The sequence below is a fragment of the Tachypleus tridentatus genome, chromosome 3 (genome assembly GCF_004210375.1).
Source record: "Tachypleus tridentatus isolate NWPU-2018 chromosome 3, ASM421037v1, whole genome shotgun sequence".
In the NCBI taxonomy this organism is placed as follows: Eukaryota; Metazoa; Arthropoda; class Merostomata; order Xiphosura; family Limulidae; genus Tachypleus; species Tachypleus tridentatus.
In genome coordinates, this window is record NC_134827.1 from 26,725,014 (window position 1) to 26,742,847 (window position 17,834).

The 17,834-nt window shown below is 32.9% G+C and overlaps 1 protein-coding gene and 1 long non-coding RNA gene across 2 annotated transcripts in view; one reads left to right on the forward strand and one right to left on the reverse strand.

Moving 5' to 3' along the window:
* LOC143247948 (cytochrome P450 3A8-like) overlaps positions 1-17,834 on the reverse strand; it is a 64,676-nt gene that overhangs the window by 6,633 nt on the left and 40,209 nt on the right. Inside the window, exons 3-11 of the mRNA XM_076496498.1 lie at positions 13,834-13,930; positions 13,276-13,328; positions 9,297-9,393; positions 7,942-8,058; positions 5,853-5,941; positions 3,255-3,400; positions 2,617-2,732; positions 2,321-2,465; positions 866-1,026 (exon numbers count right to left, since the gene is read on the reverse strand). Coding sequence (XP_076352613.1) covers positions 866-1,026; positions 2,321-2,465; positions 2,617-2,732; positions 3,255-3,400; positions 5,853-5,941; positions 7,942-8,058; positions 9,297-9,393; positions 13,276-13,328; positions 13,834-13,930 — 1,021 coding nt within the window. The remainder of the gene's footprint in view (positions 1-865; positions 1,027-2,320; positions 2,466-2,616; positions 2,733-3,254; positions 3,401-5,852; positions 5,942-7,941; positions 8,059-9,296; positions 9,394-13,275; positions 13,329-13,833; positions 13,931-17,834) is intronic.
* On the forward strand, positions 15,450-17,795 carry LOC143246586 (uncharacterized). The gene is made up of 2 exons (XR_013026050.1): positions 15,450-15,647; positions 16,754-17,795. It is a non-coding gene; the product is annotated as an uncharacterized LOC143246586 (long non-coding RNA).

A 17,834-nucleotide genomic window follows, 5' to 3' on the forward strand; every position in this document is an offset into this window, starting at 1 on the left:
GAGGTTGTCGCCGTCGCAGACGTCGGTCCAACTCGTCGCAAAGATGTTCGATGGGGTTTAAAGCTGGTGATCTGGAGGGCCAGGGAAGAACGTTGATGTTGTGGTGTCTCAAGAAGACAGTGGTGAGTCGGGCTGTGTGAGGACGGGCGTTGTTATGTTGAAAAACGTCGTTGACGTTCACCATGATGAGTTGCACATGGGGCATAAGAATCTCGTCGACGTATCGTTAAGCCGTAAGATTCCCTCAAATGTGCAAAAGGTAGCATTGTAGGCGATGGCAGCCCACATCATGACGCTGCCACCACCAAATCTGTCAACATCCTGCACACGAGGTCTGCCAGATCGTGGACGGTCACGAGTTGATCCATGTTGTTGGTGACGATTCCATAGCCTTGTGATGGTGCTTTGGTGGACATTCACAGCTCTGGCAACATCTGATCGAGATTCGCCTGCTTCCAAGCGACCAATGGCGTTGTTGCGTTGTGCTTCTGTCAGTCTTGGCGTAACTGTATTGAGTATCGGTGGCTTAACACTGAGCTATGGAAACCGAGATCCCGTCACTTTTATAGGGATTTTGCACATGTTGCACTTGCAGAACATGCAGATCTCTCAAACAAATTTATTGGACACGCATGAGTTTTGGCGAAAAATCCGATGTTTTCCTCCGTTTTCAAAGTGCACAACTTTTATTGTCATTTTGGGCTGACAATCAGTGCCTTAACACGTGTAACATCACATACTCCGAGCTTGTAACGTTATTACATATATTTCTCTTTAAAATAAAAAATATATCCCTTTTGCGTTTCTTGTTTTGAAGAGTATATATTCCTGTCATTACTGCCTTGAAAATAAATTTTAGGCTTACCTGTGAATGTAAGGTTTCATCAATTTCCTGATATAATTTATTTTGGCAATCCTGATTTAAAGCCAACAGATACACAATGTATGATAAAGCACCAGCCGTAGTCTCGTAACCAGCCAAGAAGAATACAACGCATTGAGCTACAAGTTCGTCTTGGGTCAAATCTGGAACAGTAATTATATAGTAAAGTGTATTTGTTCATGTTCGATAACAAATTCAATAACGTAAAGATATATAAATCGAATTAATTTCGAACTTTCTCTCACGCGTAAAACTAATAAATTCAATTTATCAGCAAGAACTTAACTAAATTAGCTAGAACTTGTACAGCTGGAAACATGATTAGTTAACTAATGATGGTGTAGAATGTGTTATATAATATAAATACTTTTATTAAAGACTTATAATGCTAACATTCAGGGTTTGATAACTCATTGTGTAGCTTTGTGTCTAACAACAAATTATTCCGTAAAAGAAAAGAGTAAAAAAAAGTGTACCTAAATAAAACCTAAACAAATTACAATATAATCAATAGTTATCAATATTATGTCACAACATTGTACAATTAAATTATTAAAATATCCTTTGTATCAAAAGTTAAAATTTAAGAGGGTTTTTATTCCTGTCGCTAACAATGCTCTTTACCTTTCGAAACTACCTTCACTCGACGTAAAATTTACTTCGTGGTTTGGATGCTCGAAGATTAACATGAACAAATTTTAACTATTCAAACCAAAATCTCACAAATAAGTTTTACTTATTTTTAACTTGCTTCCGTTTTATTTCATTTCACACAGGATTCAAGACGGTTTCTAAGAATTTAAACATATCTTCGATTTGTTGTCATAAAAGGTTATATTATTTTCTCTTCCTGAATATAAAAAACACGAAAAATCATGTATTTTTTTTTAAATTAATAAATTCCGCGATGTTTCAGTTTGTTTAAAATTCATTCAGATCAATGTGACCCTAAACATTATAGGAAGATTATAAAAATCTGGAACATTATACTTCTCTCAAATATTATATTATATCTTTAAGAGACTTTACATTAAAAACAAAGTCTGGGAATTAGAGCACAATCTTCTTAAGGTTCATATAACAGAAGTTAAAGGAGACAGTTTCACAATTAAAGTAATACTTTCTTTGTCTTCATAAAGTAAAAGTTAAAGTGTCAGTTTCACTGTTACAATAAAACCTTCTTTAGATTCATATAACAAAACTTAATTGTGATTTCCATGACTACTAAATGTTTACTGTCGCCACAAATTCAGTAAAACAGTGACCTAGTCATGAAGATTTCAAACTTTCGGTAAGTTATTACAATCTTCAGTTAGATCGTACAAATAACAGTTTTAACGGTTGTCAAAATGTGTTTTAGAACTCGTGAAAACAAAACTCAAACTATTACATTTGATTCTCTACGTCAAGTCTAATCACATTTTTAAATTTCCTCACATTTATTTTGTAACTTGTTGTTGAAGAATTTAAAGTTTTCTTCTTCGTATCCATAATTGTTGACATTTTTAATGTCCTCTTTGGAGTTCTGCAGTTTGTTGTCCATGGTCTCTAGAAGCAACTGTAGGAAGTCTATTCTCTTTGTCTGAAATCATCGGAAACCTTTCGTTATTGAAGAAAAACATGTGAAATTATTAACTAATGTTGAATAAATGTATTTTTTTATTATTATAATTTTAAAACACATAATAATACTATTACACGCCTTTACAAAACAGAGGTTAAATATTAATTACCTCAGGATTGTGTTTACGTTGGTCAATTATCTTGAGAGTAAACTCCTTGAAAAACTCCATACCTGATGGGTCATTCGCGGGGATTTTGAACAGTTTCATGATACCAGGGAAGGCAACTAAAAGAAAAAAGGTAATTCTTTAAAATGTTATTGTGTAACTTAAACAATATATTATTTTATTATATTTCAGATATTACATGTACTTTTTATAAATTTACATAATTATAAAAGTTTTATTTAACAACTAAAAAATACGTATAATAGATTTTGAGTATTACTTAGTAAGGATTTTAAATGTAATATCAGAGGGAGTTTTGCACATTTCAGAAAACTGTAAATCTCCCGGAACACGAGGAAATGTGTTGTTTTTTTCAGGCCAGTAAATATTAAATAACAGTGGAAGACTAGAAGAAAGGCAGCTAATCATCACTACCCATCGCCAACTCTTGGGCTACTCTTTTACTAGTGAATAGTGGGATTGACCGTTAACATTATAACGGCCCCCAAGTCCAATAAATCACGGCAATTTTACATGCTATCCATGCCTCTAATGTGATTCTGATTGAGAGAGAGATCCTGTTTGAAAGCTATGCTTAACACAAAGTTAATTCTTACTCAAAAATTCTCACTCTTACTCACATGCAAATAAAAACCGCCATCTGTTGGGAGAACTAAAAGCTTCTTTGGCAAATTGAGTAAAAGCACTGTCAGGGTTTCTCAGAGCATTTGTTTTAGTTCCAAAAGCACAGCTGGCAATCACATCCATGGTGAACGCACCAAAATAACTGGAGGAAAAAGAAAACAAAAAAATCTTTAATTATTTGTGAACATGAACTTTTTGAAGGGAAATAAATTAATAATGCTAATAAAAATATATGTAAGAAACTATTAAAGCTGTTTTACCCAAAAAATTACCTCTCACAGCCGGTGAGTAAAAGAATAGTGAACTCGGGTCCATCTTTGCTCTGACGACAACATTTTTGAAACCAAACTGGTACAAAATTTACTCATGCTAAAAATGTCACTCAGAATGATTGGTACAGGACTTTTCTAAATTAACACTTCCTCTGCTAATTTTTAAATGAAAATTCTTTTATCGTACAGCCTCAGCCAATGGATTAATGTCTTCTTATAATCGACACAGTTACAGATCATCATGTTATTTTGTGTGTGTGTTTATATACAGTTTTAAACAATGTAATTTCAAGATACATGGGGTTCTGTGTGAAACCTACTCACAATTATTGGGAGAAACGCGCCATCTATTGTTCAATATTGCACAGCACTTATGACTTCTGAAAATAAATCACTAAAAAATTCCGATAAATACAAACTGTCTAAAAGGTGCTGTTCATTTCGTTTCCTGTTATGGGAAAAAAGTTTAAGGAAAATATAATGTTCAAATTCATATAATTGTAAATAAATAATAATTATCTAAATGGTCAGTGTATTCTACAGTTTAATTGTCATAGATACCTATTCTAAATGTAATTTAGCTTATGTACGTTCCTTAAACATTAAACTGAACCAAAGTTAAAACAATCATTGTTTAATTGGAATAACAACTAAAAAATATTTGTTATTCCATATATTTATTTCAAGCTTCTCAAGTTGTATATGAGTTAGTCGTTCCCTAATGTTGAACTCGCAGACTAGAGACAAAAGCAGCTAGCTTTTAACGCTCTTGAAAAACCAGAATCATATGGTAAGATTCCACAGACACATTTTAAAGATTACATGAATGAATGTAACAACGTTTTAAAAACAATATTAAAAGAGGGTGGCTAACCAACCCCACCCCCAGTAAGTCACCCACTACATTGATCTTTGTACACACAGTCAGGTTTTGTTTCAATTTTGTAATTAATAATAATAATAACAAAACATAATATATCAGAACAGTAAAAGTCAATTGTCGATGTAAAAGAATTACATACTATTAATTAAACAAAAACTTAACGTTTAGATTGCTATTAATTGGGAACAAAAGAGGTGATTGTTTTCCTTATTTGTGAAGTATTAAGCACTGCATGTTACTTATGATTCTCAAACATGTATTAAAGAGAACATGCCAAACATTAACAGTGATTTGATGGCAGTTAGTGTTATGACAAACGAGTATAGCTTATAGGTGGTTGTGAGATTTTTTTAGTTTTAAGATACCAAAATATCACTTTTGAAATGTGTGTCACAAATTAGGAGTTGCGGTGTTTATACAGTTAACATGGAGACGAGTTAGTATAGATTATATAGTAGTATTTGGACGTACATTAAGATGTTTAAACGTTAATCGACCATGTCACATCACTAAACAAGTGTCAAATGAGATTATTCTACTACACTCGGTGCATACAAGTCCAAAAGAATTATGAGCTAAATGTATTCTTATAGTTCAAAGTTACTTTCGTGTCATATATATAATATTACGTGCAGGGTATCAAAACTAAAATTTTAGAATTTTATGCCTGCTTACTTTCAGCTGAGCCACTAGATTAGATCGGATATTTAGAATTTTCAAAACAGCAATATACCTTGTTCGTAATGGAAATGAAAAATAAAGCAATATGGGTCAACTTAGGACACCAAAACCATCGAGAAAAATACATCTGAAACAAGTCGTATCATAGATCAGAATACATGAATACATGGGTAAGAAGCAGATGTTCACACGCCCCAGAAATTTTACGCGAAATAATAAATTAGGATTTAAGTTTCAGAAAGTGACATAAGTCACGAAAACAAAAGCTACATTCACATCACATCCATTCAACAGTTGTGCACCTTAAACAGACAGAGAAGGAAACCAGATTTTATGATATTTTTGAAGGAACAATTTGTTTAAGTTACTATCTATATATTTCAGAGCAATTTGAATATTCAAACGTGTACTTAAAACTCTCCTCCTACATGGATTATGCAAAGCAGTTAGAGAGGAATGGTGAGCTTAGGACATGACACTCTTACTACTGAACGTATTAATGTGGAAACTGATCTGCGTGGCTGCTATCGAGGGGTGTGGTTATTAGATAAAGCATGACTAGACCTGATGACATGGACTGTATGGTGAATTTCTAAAACTGTTTCCATATAATGTACACAATCCTTTGTATGTTTAAATGTGTACAAACATAGTTAAAGTTTATGTTGCAAATGTGTACATTTTAACAATTATAGCACATAATGATAAAGTACGAACAATAAATTATCTTTAGTATATAATTATCTCCAACATCTTACCCTTTACAGTCAATAGATTTTCCATCTTCTGCAGCCTTTAGAAAGTTTTCAGTTAATGTGTCAGCACACTCAAGCACTAAACTTTGCATCTATAAAGAAACAAATACGGTAAACTAAAGAACTATATTTACAGTAATACATTTCTAATACTAATTATATGAAGTATAAACAACATCAAAGATGTTTAACATTATTATAAGTGTAATAATTATCTTTCATTGCCATTGTTACCTTCAGACAATAATAATACAACCTTATAATTTATCTTACAATTTATACATTGTGTGCTTTACGTACATAAATATTTATTTTACCGACACCTTCTCTGAGACCTATTGTTATTATACATATGGTATTGGCTTGGAATGGCCTAGCGCGTTAAGGCGTGCGCTTCGTAATCTGAGGGTCGCGGGTTCGCGCCCGAGTCGCGCCAAACATGATCGCTCTCCCATCTCTGGGGGCGTTATAATGTGACGGTCAATCCCACTATTCGTTGGTAAAAGAGTAGCCCAAGAGTTGGCGGTGGGTGGTGATGACTAGCTGCCTTCCCTCTAGTCTTACACTGCTAAATTAGCGACGGCTAGCACAGATAGCTCTAGAGTAGCTTTGTGCGAAATTCCAAAACAAAGAAACAAACAAACATCTGGTATTACTCATTAATTATTACTTGTAATAAGAATAACAATTCGTGCAGTTAATCAGAGGTTGTAGTAATTTTACTCATGATGTAATAACTTTACAAGTATTACATAAACTAAATACATACGGTTAACCTCTTTAGATTTTGTTTTAATCACTTAGCAACTTTAAATTATATGATGCGTTTGTGTGTTTTCTTATAGCAAAGCCACATCGGGCTATCTTCTGAGCCTACCGAGAGGAATCGAATCCCTCATTATAGCGTTGTAAATCCGAAGACATACCGCTGTACTGGCGGAGTTCGTTAAATTATATGATTAAAAATTTCACTGTTGTAAGTGACAAACCCAATATTTGATTTACACTGTCATTATCAGTAACTATTATAGTTGTCACAGAGGTTTAGTATTTACATCTTTTTAATTACATTTAACGTACTTGATCCAAAATCACGAAGACTACATGCGCTAGCTGTCTTAATTTTGAACTCCCCTTTTATTTCGCAAATGCCAAACATTTTTCCTGAGAGAAATGTTGGAGAGATGATGGTATAACAATAACAAATATGTTGGTTAAAATAAAACAAAGATTGATTGTTGACAAGCACATACACATTTACTGGATCATCTGTTCTGTTGAAATCTTTGGATCGAACCTTTAACTCAAAACTGAAATAATATTTTCCGTATTTCTCCACAAGGGTAGGGCTAGAGGGAAGACAGGTAGTCTTGATAACGAACCGCCAACGCCTGGGCTACACTTTTACAAACGAATAGTGGGATTGACTGTCACACAATAACGCCATCGTGAATGATAGGGCAAACATGTTTGAGGAAACACGGATTCGAACTCATGTCCCTTACATCACGGGTATATTGCTTTAACCACCTCACCTTGTAGGGCCCATACTGAAAACAAATCCTTTCGTTACGAACAACCAAAGATGAAAGTGTCAGAAAGTGTTTAGTTCAGCGTGATCTGTCTCTTCCATCTTTAGTTCCGACTTTTGAAACAACGTTTTTTTCATGGGTGCTACTTTTGTAGATTATTCCTCCAAGACTTCCACCATAAGAGTCACGCTATACCAGACAGTTTCAACCAATTTCATCTTTGTTTATTCTTCATGAAGACTGGGTTTAAAATTAGTTATAAAATAAAACCCTTATAATGATATGATCTTACACCTAAAACACTGTCAGCTATGTTGGGTAATATCAAAAGGGAGCAAAATACCTCTGTACTGGTTTCTTAGTTGGTGATCGGGTTCGATTTTCTGTAATAATGCAAAATATTTCATACTCTATAAGCTATAGCTGCGTTGTAACAGACAATTCCTTAACGTAGATGATAGGTGCTTCTAAGTGGCTCTCTTCCCTCTGGTGGGTAGTCATAAAATAGGGACGGCGGTACCTAGTCTAAACAGTTTTGCCATAAATATAAGATACCATACCTTACGCATTTTTCCCGAAGTGAAAGCAGGTGTAACGATGGTTCGGACTCGCTTCCAGGAATCTCCTTCTAAAACGAAAAGCATGTTGTCTGCTATCGAGTGTCCGAAGTTAAAGTCCTAGTCCAAAAACAACACTGTGTATAGACAATATTGATATGGATGTATAAAGCACTTGAAAGTCCAAAAGTTATTAATATATATTATTTAAGATCTGCATTTTATGATAGTTCTCACAACATCTGCGAGTTAACAAAGGCTAACAAAGTTCCAGCGACAATTCTAAATCAATGATTGTTTTGTTAAGAACGATATCCGAAGTAAACAAATCACAGTTGTCCACGGACATTTACAGTTCTTCAATGGAACTTTTGTGTCCGATAGTTGGTTAAATATGGGTTTAGAAGCTGATGATCTCGTGCAGTAAGATGATCTACAGATATTTTGTCAATCTGTGGAGTCCAAGACAGACTTCACGGTCCTTAACAAAAGTTTGTAACTTCTTATAGCGAGAGGTCATGGTTATCGTAGTTATTTTTAAGGACATCACGGGAAATGGAACATCGTTCTGATAATGTACGACTGATTTTATTACATTGTTTGTACGTATCAGCTGACCCAATAACAACTTATAGGAAGAAAGCTGTATATATTAACTTGTCAAATAATGTGTTCTTACCACAGAATTTATGTAACTAACATGTATGCAACAACTTAACTTTTGAAAAGCAGAATACCATTATCACGTTTTAAATTTCTTTACCACCAGCAAAATAATGTATTCCTGTTTATCAGATGGCACAAACATTCCACACACTTTGCGATGCTCTGACACATCAAAGTAATCAATAGCAATCTTCAGTCTCAGTAAAGCATGTGTCTTAAAACTGTAGTAAATTTGCTTGTGTTGACGTAACACAATATGACGTAAATGCAAAAGACATTTACAATTGCTTAGTAACTGATTTCAAAAAATTTATAAAATTTGTAAAATCAGCCAAATTTATGATGTCGTCTGTTACGGAAATTTGAAAAGTTAACTATGTAAAACATTCTTACTTTGCATTTATTCTTATTTTCACTAATTGGTTATTACGATATCTTGCAATATTTGTATGTGTGAAAAGAAATATTATAGTTTTCATATTATTATTATAAACATGATTTGTTGTTTTGTAAGACGAATTGTTTGTTTGTTTTATCTTCTTTCTACTTTTGTCAAGAACAGAAATTTGTTGTTTTGAATGTAAATCCAAATTATTCAGTGAATGTACCACTATAATATAATATTGTTATTAAAATCAGGATGGAATCGTGTGTATGTTTATACAAGACTGAAATAAAACTATGTGACTTACTCTTCGTTCTGTGAAAATATGGAAATCTTTTACTAACATGGTCTTCAGTAAATGTGGTTCTGCAAGAGATAGAACTGGTTGTGTTCCATCATAGAACCTGTAATGAATAGTAAGGTTCTTCTATTAAATAACACTAATGGATGATTATTAATTTTAAGACAAATTAAGATTGCATTTACAGGGTACCCACAGAAAGATTTGGTTTGTTTGGAGTCACAATGATGTCCAGCATATAAATTTAAAATTATCCATAGGAACAGAAATTTCGGAAAAATTATGTAGAGAAGAAATAGAACACTGATAGTAAAAGAAATAAAAAGGTAAAACAAACCAACTAAGAGTAAAGAAACGAAACAAAATCTTTTATTCCCTTTTATTGTGTTTATGATTCACTTCTTATTTGTTTGATGTCAAGTAAGCTGCCGGGGTACGATACAGAGACAAAAACATGATTTACGGTTCAAATTCAGATAAAAATGTTAAAGTTTGTTACAATTATACAATGCAGCATACGTCATCGTCTGTTTCGAAGAGCATTTACAAAGGTAAAAACCACTTTGTACAATAATGGGAGGGGAATAGTGAGTTCAACAGGTCATTAGGGTCACCATGACACTACGAGTAGTTAAAGCATTAAATTACTTTAGTAACCGACATTCTTTGTAAAGAATAATCATTAACGTAATATTAATACTTTTTAGATAATTATTATTTTTTTAAAAACTCTATTTAATGACATAATGTATAATAAGTCTTATTTCTGGGTGCACTAACTGGCTAGTTAATTAAACATGATGTCATCTGATAACATCTATGGATACACAAGTCGGTATAATTATTATGTCATTCAGAAATTCTAGTAAGTGCTTGCAGCAAAGACAGTTGTTTGGGACATTGTGTTATTGTAATTCATTGGTTGTCTACAAATGTAAATTTCACATGAAAAGGTCGAAAAGCTCCAGCAATACACGTTGGAACATCTTATATTAAAGTAATTTTGGATACTTGGTTAAACAAACCATGTTACAACAGCCAGAAATTACAATGAAATGAAATATATTAGTATTTTCATTTGGTAACTTTGGTCTTTTTTGGGAAGGATTTTATTTGATTGAGATTGTTTGCAATTTATCAGAAAGCACCGTGTGGGTTATGTGAATGATTCCAGTTAATTGGATTCACCATCAAATTTTCCTTGTAAATATATCTATATTGCAAAGCTTGGACAAATCAATTACGTCAATGATAAAGCTTCACAATGGGTTATCCAAAGCTGCACAATGTGTTATCTGTGGTATACCCACCAAGAGTGTCGAAACCCAGTTTCTTGTGTTCTAAGTCCAAAGTCGTACTGCTGTTTCACTGGGTAGTGGGGGTGAAAACCAATGTGAAGTGACAATGTTTTCACTCGTGTATGCTCTGTGTTCGACCTATAGATATTTTTATCTTGTAATAACCTAATACTTCGATAGAGATAAGCCCTGAGCGACAAGACCACATTTTTTTTCTATCCAGAGTGTCAGTCAGGAGATCATCGACTGCTTGAAAAAATCGTATTGTATTTTTTTTATCTCGTTTTTTGTTAATGTGTGAATGGAAAATATCAGTTCTTTCATCGCTAAGGTGATGTTTATAAGTTTCATTCAATAAAGCAGGATTTTTTTTAGTAAAATAAAGAACTCAGGCTATTGTGTTTTGTAATTTGAAACAAACACAAGTGACTTTGATCATTCGGGCGTTTTGGGCTTGGCTTGACTAGGTGGGTTAAGGGTCGCACCAAACATTTCGCTTTTTCAACCGTGGGGGCGTTATAACATGAGGGTCAATCACACTCTTCGTTGGTAAAAGAGAAGCCCAAGAGTAGGCGGTGAATGGTGATGACTAGCTGCCTTCCCTCTACTCTTACACTGCTAAATTAGAAACGGCTAGCGCAGATAGCCTTGGAGTAGCTTTGCGCGAAATTCCAAAACAAAGAAACAAAAACAAATCGGGCGTGTTTCACTAAATTAAGTGGTTGTTGATAATTTAAACACAAGTAGTAGTGTAATTTGTTTCAAGTTAAAAATTTAACGTCCATTAATTTCGGCCCACAAGTAACATGTTGACTTGCAATAGTAAAAACCAGGTTTGGATACCGATCAGGGCGGAGCACATTTAGCCCATTGTATAGAAACCAGGCAGAACGAAAAAGACATTTTATGTTGTTGTTATTTGTTCCCTTTTTTATTGTTGTTTGGTGTATAGCTACACAAGAGTTTATTTGTGCTATGGTCTCCCCAGTTATCAAAACCCGGCTTTTAGTGTGGAAAGTCCCCTAATTTACAGCTGAACAACCGGTCGGGAGCAATAAAATATATAAAACTACACTCAAAATAGAATTATAACAAATAATGGATTAGGTATTCTCATTCTAAGGTTTAAGAAATATTTTCAGTACAAAAATATTCCATTATTGAATGTTGTTTTTTATAACAACTTTAATAAAAAATAATAACTCGTCATTTTCCTGAAAATGTAAATACAAAATAATCTTTATAAACTAATGACTGAAGTTCACTTTTGAATGTTAGGGACACACACATAGCCGTTCCTTCACTAAGGTATGAGACAAGGGTTCCAGTTCATATTAAGTTTGGTTATTACTTTAGGTAGAATATTATTTTTCTATATATTTATACTGATATGTGATCAGTTACCCAATGTTGTTTACAGTAATTGTTCACATAATATTGTAAAGAGGTATACAATTATAGTATGCCGTATATAAACTGAATAATGATTGTCAAAAACAACCAAACAAGTAGCAAACGAACTGACTGTCTGTGTGAAAGTTTGCTTGAAGTCGTTGCGAAACGTCGTTCTTTCAACAAGAGCGACTTCTGTAGATTAATTAACCAGAACTTTCTTATCAAGTGTAACTACAAACTAATCCCTTGCTGCCCATTCCAACTTTATCCGTTCACCATGCCCTGTAAAAGAATTACAGGCTTACACTTTTGTGTTTTTGGGGTGAGTGGGTATACATGGATTTTAATTATAATGCAAGAGACAACTTCGAACAAATACAGTTCATGACACAATTATAAAATCTCAGAAATAATAAGACCCAGAAAACAGACCTGTAACCTTCCTCAGAAGTAACAGTAGTGTAACAAAAGTACATAGTTCATATTTGTGATGTATAGAAAGTCTTGTGTTTCCCAAGTAACATTTCAGGAACGTTTAACTTACTGTGTTTTGCATGAAATCCAATGCTGTTTTCAAAACATTTTATGGGCAATTTCAATCTCTTAGTGCTATTCATTATTTTAGCTATTTTTGTTAAAATGACTGAGGTGTATCCTATGGTGTGAGTGGGTGAGCGTGTGTGTTTTCTTATAGCAAAGCACATCGGGCTATCTACTGAATCCACCGAAGAGAATCGAACCCCTGATTATAGCGTTGTAAATCTGTAGACTTACCGCTTTACTGGTGGGTTTCTCCTCATGGACCCAGCAAACCTTCGTCCAAAATTTGATGAAGATCCATAAACTCTAAGTGATATGGTGGAGCAAAAATCCCGCAAGAACCTTAATGAAACCGAGGAATGAAAAACTTGAAGACCTATGTGTATTTCAACCTGCATTTAATGATCCTCCACGTCAATTTTAGTGAAGATCCATCCACTCTCTGCGAAGTATTTACATGGGCATACAACAGACAGAACTATTATATTTACATAGATGGGGACAGTGCATTAGATCCGCGTGTGACGTATTCATGACGTCATATCTGCACATTGAGAATTGAAAAATAGAAAGTTCTCCCTAGTGGTAACCATATCAGAAATGGAAAATTCGTGACCCATATTGCAAATCTACATACATACAGAATAAGAATTCATGAAGTGTAAATTCGCATATCGCGAAATAAAACAAAAAAATTCCGTATAACATAAACAAGATTTATATTATGGTATGATTACTAATACAATGCTTACCCGTATAGTCGTCCATATTTCACATAATTATCTTGTTCCAAAATATGGAGAGGCTAGAAAAACAAAAGTGATATAATGTTCTACTTAAAGTTTTCAGCGTTCAGAAAAATTAATAATTTTCATAAATCTTAATCAAAAGTACTTTAGTTTGAACAGATACAATTGCACCCAGCCATCCAAAACGTACAAGTTTCACAAAAGAGAAAGGAACCCAGACAACAACACTGACAGCCAACACTTCGGCCACTCGTGTATAACCGAATAATACGATTGACCTTTTATAAACTTCCTCACCAGAAAGTTTAATTTCATTTTTTATTGTTATCTCTATTCTACAATAGCAATATTACATTACACTTCCCGTTACAATTGAAAACATTGTAGTGTAAAAGAGCCAGAAACATTAAATTCGGTACCAGATTTGGTTTCAGTAATTTATTGGTAGATCCCCATGACATCTTTTATCTCCCTTTACCAGACAACCCCTTAATAGAAATAAAGTAACCCCCTGGTAACTTCTAATCTGCATACAATTTGTTGTCACATGTTTCCACTTACCATTTTGTACCCTTTCCATAAATTCTCCAAAGGAAATTTTGTTTTAACCGTAGGAATTCCTTTTGATTCCCAAAAGCCATAGTTCCTGGTGAGATAGCTAGATAATAAGATATAAAAGAAACTAACTAACCATCTACAGACACTGGTTTTTAGAACTAGAAGTTTATACATCAATTCTATGTTTGTAATATTAACTACATTTTATTACTCAGCGAAACAATTTATTCTATTTTAATTTATAAAACTGTTTAAAACGATGGTATAAAGCTGTTGAATTCAGGCTTCAACAAAAGTTACATAGAAACTGTTTATTCACCTATAAAGTCCGATGATCACCGCAACAGCGCAAAGAAACCAAGGGAGGATGGATGGTAATGCAGGAAGATCCATAGTTAAACAACTTCCTAATAAAGAACATAAAGAGCACACTGATTGAAAACACGTCTTCTGTACAAATATATATATATATATATACTCACACGTGCTATACTAGGATTAAAAGTCAAGGACATTGCGCATCAGCATTGAGGTGATAAGGTTACACAGGGGTTTTTGAGCTCGTATATTATTGATCTGTACTGATTTAGTTGTTTGTTATTTCTAAGTTAACGATAACATATTTTTAGTTTTATTTAATAATTCAGAATGAAAAGAAACTAGAGGAGTGACTGATGAAAGAAATTATGAAGGACAATGATAATTATGTTATTATATATGTATATATACACACACCAATATATAAACTGAATGTTAGTTTCATTAATTTTCAAATTTGTATAAAGCTACACAGGATATTTGCGCTAATTATATGTAATATAAAAGCAACAGACAAGAAGGAAAACATTTAGTTGTCAACTTTTCAACTATTATTGTACATATGAATAGTGAGGCTAACCTTCACGTTACAACACCCCACTTTTGAAAGCGCAAATATGTTCGGTTATGGAAATTCGAGCCCTTGACATACAGGTTGCAAATCTATCGTCCTAAGCACCAAGTCAAGCCATGTCGCGAAATTTATTATTTCTTTAAAGACACTGTAAAAAGTACTTTTAATACAAAAACACACTGTGATAATAAATCACTGATACTAAAGGCTTCACGTCAATATTTACCTTTGTATCATGTCCCCATTCTTATACATTCTCGTGCCTAAGTGGTTACGATAACATTGATGTTACTTATCATGAAATCTACTCTCGTATTGCTGCATGTCTGATTATAGAAAAATAATATATGTTAATGGATGAAATTAAGAAACTGAACAACAATCGATACACTCATATGAAAAAAAAACATTTGTGAGAAATCCCTCCCTCAGTGGTACAATAGTATTTCAGTTAACTTACAACACTAGAAACCTGGTTTAGATACCCGTGGAGCGAAGAGCACAGACAACCAGTTGTGTAAAGAACATACTCTTCCCGATACTCATAACAACAAACAAACTAAACCCTCATGTCAACACCAGTTTTAAATAATTTTGTTTACCTTCCCTTCATCTATTTACTTTATGTCAATCAAAAATAACAAAGGTCTTAAAACAGAAGTATCTCACATGTGACATTAATCAACTTTGTGATTGTTTGTTTGTTTGTTTTTGAATTTCGCAAAAAGCTACTCGAGGGCTACTTGAAACTGAAGTATGTGACCTTAGTCAACTTTGTGTGAACCACATAAATAACAACCCTTTGATTTTATCCATCCACCCGGTTTGTACTACATTTAGATTTTTATGTTGTTCAGTCATAAGCCCGTTTCTAGGAGAACCATTAGGATGGAAAGGTTGTCGTATTAGGACAGTTTGAGAATTGGTAATCATAAATGTGTTAAAAATTATTTGGTTGTATTAATTAAAAACATTGAAATAGTAATTCTCTCGTCATGGGTAGTTAAAATAATGAAAAATAGTAATAATCAAAAAAGTAATTTTCATTTGTTTCTCATTTTCAAGAATCATGAAATTAATTGTTTGGCTTCAACAAGTTCTGATGAACTGGAATTATGGGTAATCGTAATGGCACTATTATGACTACTAAATTATTGGAATGGTTGAAAGCTCTATTAATTGGGGATATTAATTTTAAATAATTTCTCTTTATTATTAAGTAATAGTTTTAAATCATCGATTTTTAGACGTCGATACTCATCAAGTACAAAAGACCACAGATGGTCTTGATATGACCTTAAAAATATGACATTTAGCACCACATGGATGGTCTTGATATGACCTTAAAAATATGATATTTAACACCATTACACATATGTACATAATAATAGTCTATACAAAAGTAAGCAACACTTTCTATGTTCACTTTATAACACAATAAGAATAATTCATAATGATTATGTTAGGTGGACAGTGCCCAGGTGCTTAAAACTACATTAAAGTGAACTCTATGTGATGTCTATACTGAACAACATTCTGACGGTCCACTCTAAATATTTTAAAAGTACCGGTTGTTGGGTTTTGTACATGAGTTTTGATGTTGTTACGTATTTGCCATGTTATATGTTTGATATACATGAACATTTTTGTTGTGGCTAACAGTTAATAACATCTTTCATGTATGTTGGTCCATAACGAAATTTAAGACTGAATCTTACGCCTTATATTTCCTTGCACGTCTGGTCATTGTTAGTATTCATATAAAACCTAGAAATTGAAAAATGTAGTTATAAGTTGTTACAGTAATGTGACGAATGTTATTACATAAAAATTAATCACAAGATATAATTATCACACGATTACTTTGTATTGGTTTATGATTATTACATTTTATGTTCACTTTGTCATGACTTGTTTTTAACATGTAATTCTTTTCATATTCTCTGTTTACAGTTAAGATATAGATATATCTTTATAACATTCTTTGTATTGTTATCATAGATTTATGTAACCATAGTCTTTTGTTTTTAGGTTACAATCCCGTTCCTTTAAGAACGTAACCACCCAACTTCTGGATAGTGTGAGACTATTACACCTCAGTCAGGTTAGATTTATGTTTTATTTATATTTTGATCTGTGTATATCATACTATAAAATGTTTAAATTCAATCTATCTGATATTATTGATAGCTCTACTGATCTCATGATCATTTCTTATTTTTTATTTTTAGCTAAAGATCGCAAATTTGATCGACTGGGTTCAAATCAGACACCAATGTCAAAATAAGATTTCAAAGGCTGGTGTATAAAAGATTAATTGTCAAAAGCATTAGAAATAAAGACTATTTGATTGCTGTAAATATTACATGTTTCTATATTGTTAATATTATATTCTAATCAGAGCACGCCACCTACTTAGAGATGGATAGGACAGTAACCTGGTAATCAGAAGAGCTAATTAAACACTTCTAAGGTTTATAGTCCATAACTTTATCAGTTTGGTACCATAACATTTAACGATATTTCGTTCAGATGATTTAGATTAGTCAAAAATACATTCACCGAAGGCTAACAATGGAAAATAATCACTATACTAAAAGTATAGAGTAAAGGTAATAAAATTCGCTATGTTAAACATTCAACCAATGGTATCAATAAAATGATAATAAAGACACAACTGTTTATACTGTATTTACGTTATACAAAACAACCATCCGTTACATTTAAAAACTAATGTACCGTTTTTGAACAAAACTTTCAACACCCCTCCCTAAAAATGTTTTTAACCAATGAAATGCCATAATTAGCTCCGCTAAGGCACTACTTCAAACGTTGCTGTTTATGTTTGGTGTCAAGTGATAAACCATTACCAAAGTTTGACCAGAAGTTAATAACTTATAGAGATACATAATAATAAACTAAAATTAAATATATAACTAAATCACACGATAAGTAGCTTCAATACTACTTCAGTAAAGACTGTTTGTTCATGTTTTGATTTTATTTGAGTCTTGAACAGTTTTACTGTGTAGTTTCATGAAACTTTGTTTATAAATTCAATATTTTATCGTGGTATGAATATCCTATTAACTAGTACAAAACATGGTTGGAT